The 8,998-nt window shown below is 44.6% G+C and overlaps 1 protein-coding gene across 1 annotated transcript; it reads left to right on the forward strand.

Annotated features, from left to right (window-relative positions):
- LOC115859146 (mitochondrial import receptor subunit TOM20 homolog) lies at positions 1-519 on the forward strand. Its single transcript, XM_060308411.1, has one exon. It carries the CDS (start codon positions 1-3, stop codon positions 313-315), a length of 315 nt encoding a protein of 104 aa, XP_060164394.1. The 3' UTR covers positions 316-519.
- Positions 520-8,998: the final 8,479 nt, after the last annotated feature.

Genomic DNA, 8,998 nt, shown 5'->3' on the forward strand with positions numbered 1-8,998 from the left:
ATGGAGGGCCGGAACAGCGCCATCTCCGCCGGCGTGTGCAGGGCCCTTTTCATTGGGTACTGCATTTACTTCGACCGCAGGAGACGGAGTGACCCCAACTTCAAGAACAGGCTTCGAGAACGAAGAAAGAAACAGAAGCTTGCCAAAGAGAGAGCTGGACTTTCCAAGTTACCTGACCTTAAAGATGCTGAAGCCGTTCCGAAATTCTTCCTTGAAGAAATACAGCTTTGTGAAGAGCTACTAGCTCAAGGTGAATATGAGAAGAGTGTGGACCATTTGACAAATGCAATTGCTGCGTGTGGACAGCCACAGTAGTTACTGCAAGTGTGGCAGCAAACTCTTCCACCACCAGTGTTCCAGAGGCTTCTGACTAAGCTCCCAACAATTAGTCAGAGAATTGTAAGTGCTCAGAGCTTGGCTGAAGATGATGTGGAATGAGAAACAAATGTCAACATAATAATCTCAATTTAAAAATATTTTTAAAATCTTAACTTGGAAGATGATCAGCTCTGGGGGAGTAAGGGCAAATAAGCTTGTTATGGACTGTCCTCCACTGAAATTTACCAAAGTTAATTTTTACTTTGCGTAGATCCATTTGTCTGTTTTATTTATTTTTCCCAGTGAAAAGTGTATTTTGATAGAGGTTTTCATTTTATAAATACACTATCAGTTACTGAAATATGGATTTTATTTATTCCTAAAACGTGCAATTAGAATGTACATATAAAACATCACATTACTTACATTAAAAATACCCAGTTGGGCTTCCCTGGTGGCGCAGAGGTTGAGAGTCTGCCTGCTGATGCAGCGGACACGGGTTCGTGCCCCGGTCTGGGAAGATCCCACATGCCGCGGAGCGGCTGGTCCCGTGAGCCATGGCTGCTGAGCCTGTGCGTCCGGAGCCTGTGCTCCGCAACGGGAGAGGCCACAACAGTGAGAGGCCCGCGTACCACACAAAAAACAAAACAAAAAACAAACAAAAAAAATACCCAGTGCTCAGTTTTGAAAGATAGGCCAAAAAAAGTGTAGAAGAACACTGAAGAATGTATTTTTTTTTTAAGCTAGTACAGTTCGCTATACATCAGAAAATTGGATGGAAACTTGATTGTGTATTAACTGAGCATTAAAATCTTAAGAGATTCTTTCTTGCCATTTAATATCTTACATATGTATAATGTGCTGCTATGCTATAATAACAACTTCACCCCCACTTTTGAACTGTTTTGTTTAAATCAGTGGGCCTAATGTGTTCCGGATATTTATCTCCTTGTATTTTAGATATGTGTAGTTGCAAATAGCACCAGGAATTAGATCTGTATACATCCTTAATCTAGCTGAGTAAGCTTCGCCAGTTAATGTCTGCCCTCATTTATAAAACGAGGGAATTGGTCTGCTAATTCAGCTTCTAATTCCTTTAGTTCTGTTTAGCATTTTCATATCCCTTTTTCTGAGGGATATTATCTGTTTGGGCAACCCGTTGCATTTTTTAATACTCTGAATTTTGCATGCTTGCCTGACTTAGCATTTCTGAATTGATTTTTTTTATTTTTTAAGGTATAACTTGTGTTGATTTTCACTTAAATCATGGTACTGTCACTACTTTTGTAAATTAATCTGAAATTTAACTTTCAAGGTAACTGGGACAATATGCTTGTAAAAGTGTGCGTTCCCCTTTGCTTTTATCATCAGTGTACCTCCTTAATCCCCTTCCAGCCTGATTCACTTATCTTGTTATGAGAATAAGGTGTAACTTTGTGGCTGAAGACTTGCAAAGAATGAAGATAATTCTCAAAATAGTGACATTATCTGCAGCCACAGATTCAGTATCAGACCCGAGAATAAAGATCTTTGGTACTTAAAAAAGAAAAAAGAAATGAAAGTGGGAATATTACTACCGATTCTATAGAAATAAAAAGGATTGTAAGAGATTACTACGAATAATTATATGCCAACAACTTGGATAACCTAGATGAAATGGATACATTCCTTAGAAACATAAAACCTACCAAGACTAAATAATGAAGAAATAGAAAATCTGAATAGACCTATAACTAGTAAGGAGATTGAATCAGTCATCAAAAATCTCCAGCAAAGAAAAGCCCTGGACCTGATGGTTTCGCTGGTGAATTCTACCAAACATTTAAAGAAGAACTAATACCAATCCTTCTTAAACTTTTCCAAAAAATTGAAGAGGCAGGAACACCTGCTAACTCATTCTATGAGGCCCTGATACAAAAGCCAGATAAAGACACTACAAGAAAACTGCATACCACTATCCCTTATAAACACTGATGTAAAAATCCTCTACAAAATACTAGCAAACTAAATTTAGCAGCGTATTGAGAGGATTACACACCACAACCGAGTGCAATTTCTTCCTGGAATGCAAGGATGTTTCATCATTCTAAAATCGATCAATGTAACACTGCACATTAATGGAATGAAGGGGGGAAAGCACATGATCATCTCAATTGATGCAGAAAAGGCATTTGACAAAATTCAACACCTTTTCATGATTAAAATGTTCAACAAACTAGGAACAGATGGAAACTACTTCAACATAATAAAAAACATAAATGAAAAACCCACAGCAAAAATCATACTCAATGGTGAAAATCTGAAAGCTTTTCTTCTAACAACAGAAACAGGTCAATGATGGCTGCTTTTGCCACTTCAGTATTGAAATTGATAACCAGAGCAATTCGGCAAGAAAAATAAATTAAAGGCATCCAGATTGGAAAGGAAGAAGTAAAATAATCTGTTTGCAGATGGTAGGACCTTATGTGATAAACACTAAAGATTCCACACAAAAAACTGTCAGAACTAATAAATGAATTCAGAAAATTAGATACAAACTCAATACACAACTGTGTACTTCTATATGCTAGCAATGAAATAAACAAGAATAAGAAATGTTGGCAAGGATGTGGAGAAACTGCAATCCTTGTGCACTGTTGGTGGGAATGTAAAATGGTACTGCTACTATGGAACACAGTATAGCAGTTGCTCAAAAAATTAAAAATGGAATTATCATATGATTCAGCAGTTCCACTGCTGAGTATGTACCCAAAAGAAGTAAAAGCAGATATTTACACATCCATGTTCATAGCAGCATTATTTACAATAGATAAAATGTGGAAGCAACCCAAGTATCCATCAACAGCTAGACAGATAAACAAAAAATGGTATTTAGATATACTGGAATACTATTCAACTTTACAAAGGAAGGAAATCCTGACATATGCTACAGCATGAATGAAACTTGAGGACATTATGCTAAGTGAAATAAGCCAGTCACAGAAAGACAAACACTGTATGATTCTACTTTATGAAGTATCTAGTCAAATTCATAGAACATAAAAGTAGAATGGTGGTTGCCAGGAGGTGGGGGGAGTAGAGAATGGGGAGGTATTGTTTAACAGGTATAGAGTTTCAGTTTTGCAAGATGAAAAGACTTAAGGTATGGAGACAGATGGTGGTGATGGTTACACGTTATGAATGTATTTAATACCACTTAACTGTACACTTATAATGATTAAGATGGTCAATTTTATGTTGTGTATACTTTATCACAATTTTAAAATGAAAAAAAAAGAGCTAAGATCCACTAGGATCCAGAAAAAAATGTTCCATAGTTGGATGTGGGGCTTACAAACACAACACTGGGGAACTCAATATTGTTTAAGATCAAAGTAACATCTTTTTCCTATAAAAAGCATTCATTTGCTTTGTAAGCATATTTGGGAGTTAAGAAACATAAGTCTGGACTTTCAAGAGCTACATGTCAACTGTCCTGGATTCTCTAACCTCTTAAGCAGCCTTTGGGGGTCCCAGAACATGTTCATTGTAGCCTTTGTCACATTGTAAGGCTTTTTGTGTGGCTGTCTCTCCTAAGAGCCTATGAACATGAGGCAGGACCCTGTTTCCTGCCCAGCACATGATGCTCAATGAATAAATGAAGGAATGAGCAAACGAGTGAGCAGCAGGAGAGAGAGATGCATCTGCAGTTCTAAGGAGGCCGAGGGAAATCAGAGTTTGGGTTCTTCCTGTGGTTCCCTTCATCTATTTCTCTTAACCTCCTTTGCAGCCTATTTCTCATACCACCTGCAGGAGGCCTTCCCAGATTGTGCCCAGCTACCACACTGAAGGTCTGGACCTCCAGGAGAGTTCCTCCTCCTCATCTGCCCTTCACCTGGAGGAGGCAGCAGGCAAGGGCTTCACAAAGGGAGGCATGAGCTGCCTAAAAAGGATGTGGTAGGCCAGGGGGAATCAGGCTTTCTGCTCCAGCACCTCCAACCCCAGGCCCTCTAAGAGGGGGAACTGGCATGCTTCCTCATCCCTCCTCAGGGCAGGTGTCCCAACACCTGGTGGAGGCCACTGGGCTGCTCCAGCCCCTCTGGGAAGAAGATGTTGTTCTCCAAGGTGGCATCTTCGTGAGGCTGCTGAAGGGCACGGTTGAGTGCCACAGGCCAAGAAGTCCCTGGTGTGTTGGCTGAATGCTCACCTCCTGTGTCTCCTTTCCTAATGGATGAGAAAACAGCTCTGTTCTCTTTGTCCTTAGAGCTGAGCAGCCTTGCACTAGTCAACTTCTCTGAGCCATAGTTTACTTACCTGTCAAAATGGAGCATGATGCCTACCTCATAGGACTGATGAGGGAAAGCTTCAAAGGGCTGAGCATAGGACCTTGCACAAAGTAGGTGCTCAGTACCTGTCAGGAGTCTGGACTGAGTGTAAACTTCAGCCCCAACAGAGGTTAGAAACTGTCCCCAGAGGCCTGGCTGTTGCATCACCAGTTAAACCATGTGATTGAGCTAGTGACAAAGGCTTTGGTGCCTCAGCATCCTGAGATAAAGGATGGGAAGGGCCTGTTTCTCCCATCTTCCTCCCATGAGTGGCACCTGAGAGGGAACCACGGGACGGAGATGGCTTTAGAATAAAACACGAAAGCCAACACATACTGAGCAATCACCGGGGTCAGGCTAAGCCCTTTATGTCCATTAGATCATGTAATCCTTGCAAACACCACGAGGAGGGTACTATTCTCTGCATTTGTCAGTCTTACTTTTATTTATTTATGTTTGTTTATAAATAGACTCTTTTTAGAGCTGTTTTAGGTTCATAGCAAAATTGAGCGGAAAGTAGAGTTCCCTAAAACCCCCTTTCCCGACACATGCACAGCCTCCCTGCCATCAGCATCCCCCAACACAGAGGTACGTTTTTTCTCAATCAATGAACCTATGTTGACACATCATTGTCACCCAAAGTCCACAGTTTACGTTAGGGTTCACTCTTGGTGCTTGTACATTCTACAGGTTTTGAGAAATGTATAATGACATGCAGAGTTTTACTTTTCAATACCAATTTTATTTTTTATCAAAGTAGTACATGCTCAGTGTAATGCTTTGGCTTCAAAGTCAGAGTACAAAAAAGGCTTATATTGAAAACCAACCATGCCTCTTCCCTGCCCTCTCTGCCCTTCCTAACCCCAGGCCCAGGCTCCAGGGGCAGGGTGGCATCCTTATATACCCAGGGGGCCACACAGTTGGTACCAAAGTACCAAGAACGTCAAAAGGGACTGGAGACAAACAGCACATTAGGGCCAAGTAGCCAGATAGGCTGAGCACACCCTCTGCCCTAAGAGGATCAACCAGGCATGTCAAATGACATTCTAGAGGTATTTTAAAATCTTTGCTTGCTTCTTCAGAAGCCCCAGTACTCATTTTCAGGGTTTTGCTGGATGAGGGGAGCTAAAGCCACACACAGGAAGGGCACTATGATGCAAAGCTGCCTGGGTGGAGGGAGATTATGGTTCTGGCTGGCTGCATGGCCTGTGAAAATTTCTCCCCTCTGGACTTTGAGGTCTTTGTGTAAAAAACCAAGGGATTGGACAGGTGATCACTAGGGCCCTGCCTGTGCTGACAGATTGAGTTTGGGCTGCTACTGCTGCTAACAGCCCCATCTCTGGAGCTCTTCCTGTGAGCCGGGTGCTTCCTTGCAACCACCCTCAAAACAGGCAATATTGCCTCATTTTACAGATGAGGATTGAGACTCAGAAGGGCTGTCAGGGCCACACAGCTAGAGAGGGGCAGGGTCAAGATTCTAAACCAGAGTGCACACTCTCCTTCCCTGGAGCTGGATCCCTGAGACTTCTGTCCTGTTTTCCCCAAAATAGATGCTCTAGTTTGTGTGTGGCGGGTGGGTGGTTGTGTAGGTAGGTGGGTAAGAGGGGGTCCCATGGCTTCCAGTGACAGCAGGGCCCAGCTTACTTGGCCTCCAGGATTTCAAGCCTCTAGGTCCCACCTCATGGTGAAGACCATTATGCGCACATCCTGTTTAATGCTAATCTCTCCTCCTAGGCCACTGGTTCTCTGCCTTGGCTGTAAATTAATCACCTGGGGAGCTTCGGAAAACAAAGATGGCTGCGCCTCACCTGTCAGAAGAGCACCACAGGTGATTCAAATGTGCAGCCAAGCCTGGGAACCTCACATTAGCCTGTCAGCTTACTGAGGATCCTTGTTCATTCCCTCACCACGGCTCACCTGGCGGTGGGGAGTGTCTGCTCTTTGCCATGCCTCCCCTGCCATAAAGGCAGAGCAGCCTCTGTTCTCAGCTGCAATGTAGCTGCCTTTCTCTGTAACAAGCTCTACAGCATCATTACTCTGCTCTCCTGAATTCATTGTCCTCCTGAAAGTAGCCAAGGCCATGATGCTTCTCAGAGATTCTCTGGAACAAAAGCCCCTGGAATCCAGGCTTGCCCTGGCTTGTGGTGTGGAGAGCCCACCTTGCCTGGGTCCTCTCTGCTCTGCATCTTAGGGGAAAAGAACTGGGGAGGACAGGGTTTGTCCCCCACCCAGGCTGCCCTGGGCCTTTTCTGGCTCCTAGGTGAGGCTATCAGCCTCACAAAACCAAAAATGTTCCGTATTAAAAAAAAGGACAAGGACAATTCTGGAAGCTACAAGGGTCTCAGAAGAGAGTCAAGCAAAGCTGAATGCTACCTGAAGGAAGGGAGTCTCCTGTTTTCTGCCTACTGAACTCAGCTACAGAAAGGTGCCTGATGTGCTCCTGACTTAGGACTCCTATGTGGGCTTCGGGCCACAGCAGCTTAGATGCTGATTTTAGAGCCCGCAAGAGAGAAGCAAAGTTGGCAGCAGAAGATCAGGTGAGAGGTGGGCTTGGGGATGCATTGGCAGTTGTAAATAAGCTGAGTCAGAACCAGGAACTGGAAGTGGTAGTGGGGGAAGGTACTCATGGCAGTGCTCTGAGGGGGCCACTAAACATGCCATTCCTTGGCCTGTTCTCATCCTCCATGAAGCCTGGGCTTTGAAGCCACAAATTCATGGCAGGTCAAACCTGGAAGTGTCTGGAAGCCATGTGGCATGTGGTTTTCAAACTGAGTTTATTGGAACTATAGGGGGTTCTTCAGAATTGGTAGGGACTCTGACACACCATGCCCTGCAACTACCAACATGGCTCTCTTATTTACTTAATGAACAGGTGTACAAGATTTCACTGCGTTAAAATAAAAAGATTCTGTGCTAAAATAATGCTATCAAAAATTGAAAACCATGGATCTAGTAAACTTATGAGGGATGGATGGGGAAACTTACCCAGAGTCACCCTCTAGTCACTTACCCCTCAGGCCAGGTCTATCCCCACAGCATAACCACTGGCTTTATGGAGCAGACAGCAGGAGGTTCTCTCTGGAGGCCTTCTTGAATGCAGCAACAAAAATGGCCAAGAGAGGAGCCACGTGAGGAAGAGTCACTCTCAAAAGAATGAGTGACCCCAAGACCCAGACCTGCAGACCCTGAAGGGCAGTGTGAAGCTGCCTTGGTCAATTGTCAAAAGCCCTCAAGATTCTAGTCTGTTCTTACCTTCAGGGAAATGTAAGGCCTTGGCCTGGGAGGTGGGGTCCCTGGATTCTAGGCTGCCCCACCATTTCCTGGGACTTTGGGCCACATTCCTGGGACATTAGCCTTCTCTTTAAGGGAGGAAGCTGGGCACGCTCACTCAGTCCCTAGACTATGGGCCCTTGAGGACAGGACCTGTCATCTCCACTGTGTGCTGCATCCTCCTCAGTCCAAGGGATTCAGGTACAGGGCTAGGCACAGGAATCCTCAACTTCACGGAAAACAGTTTTGTTCATTGGTTTTTAGAACAGGGCTCCCGTCAAGTGGCTCTCCTCATCCTCCACATACCAGCTGTGACCTTTGACAACAGTGGATGACTTTCCACACTTTCTGTAGTGAAGCTTTCTCCTCCCTCCTGTTTTCTCCCCTGGGTTTGCTCCTTTGGTGGTGAGAATCTCAACACTCCGGAGAGAGTGAACGCTGGGGACTTGCATTTCTTCTCCTTGATAGTCTTTTATCCCTTCTTCCTCTGAGCAGTCCAACAGGTGAAGGTGTCCCAAGGCCATCAGGGCTGCTTATTAATGCAACAGAATTTGGCCGCATGTGCTTGCCCAAGAAGCAGGTGGAATATTCAATAAGTAGATGATCATGGATGGATTGCGCTGAGGGGAAGATCTGGTCCCTAGCTCAGACAGAGGTCTTAACCTCTTTTTGCCATGGAACATCCAGAACACCAGTGAAAAGGACCTTTATATGTACTCATTTGGGGCAGGGCCCTCCTTTCCCACCCTCCCCCTGGGTCTTGAGGGACAAATCCATAGCCAAAGACCACAGCCCCAAGCCCCAGCTGTTCTCACCTCCTGGCAATGACCAGAATCTGAGAAACTGTCTTCTTCCCCAGGTCTCCAACAGATCCCTTCACCCCCTACAACCTAAGCCCTTCAAGACCCCTCTCCAGAGTCCAAAGGCCACTTCTGAAGCCTTCCATCTCCCCAAGTCATGCCCAGTAGTCCCTGATTGTCCCGGTCCCTGGTCCTGTGGGAAGCAGCCAGCTTTGTGACTTCACAAAAGGCTATCCTGTGACAAGTTTGGGCCTGGTGAAGCAGGAGCTGGGCAGAGGGGCTCCCCCCAGGAACATCATGTGACTT

Source organism: Globicephala melas, chromosome 11 (assembly GCF_963455315.2).
Source record: "Globicephala melas chromosome 11, mGloMel1.2, whole genome shotgun sequence".
Taxonomy (NCBI): Eukaryota; Metazoa; Chordata; class Mammalia; order Artiodactyla; family Delphinidae; genus Globicephala; species Globicephala melas.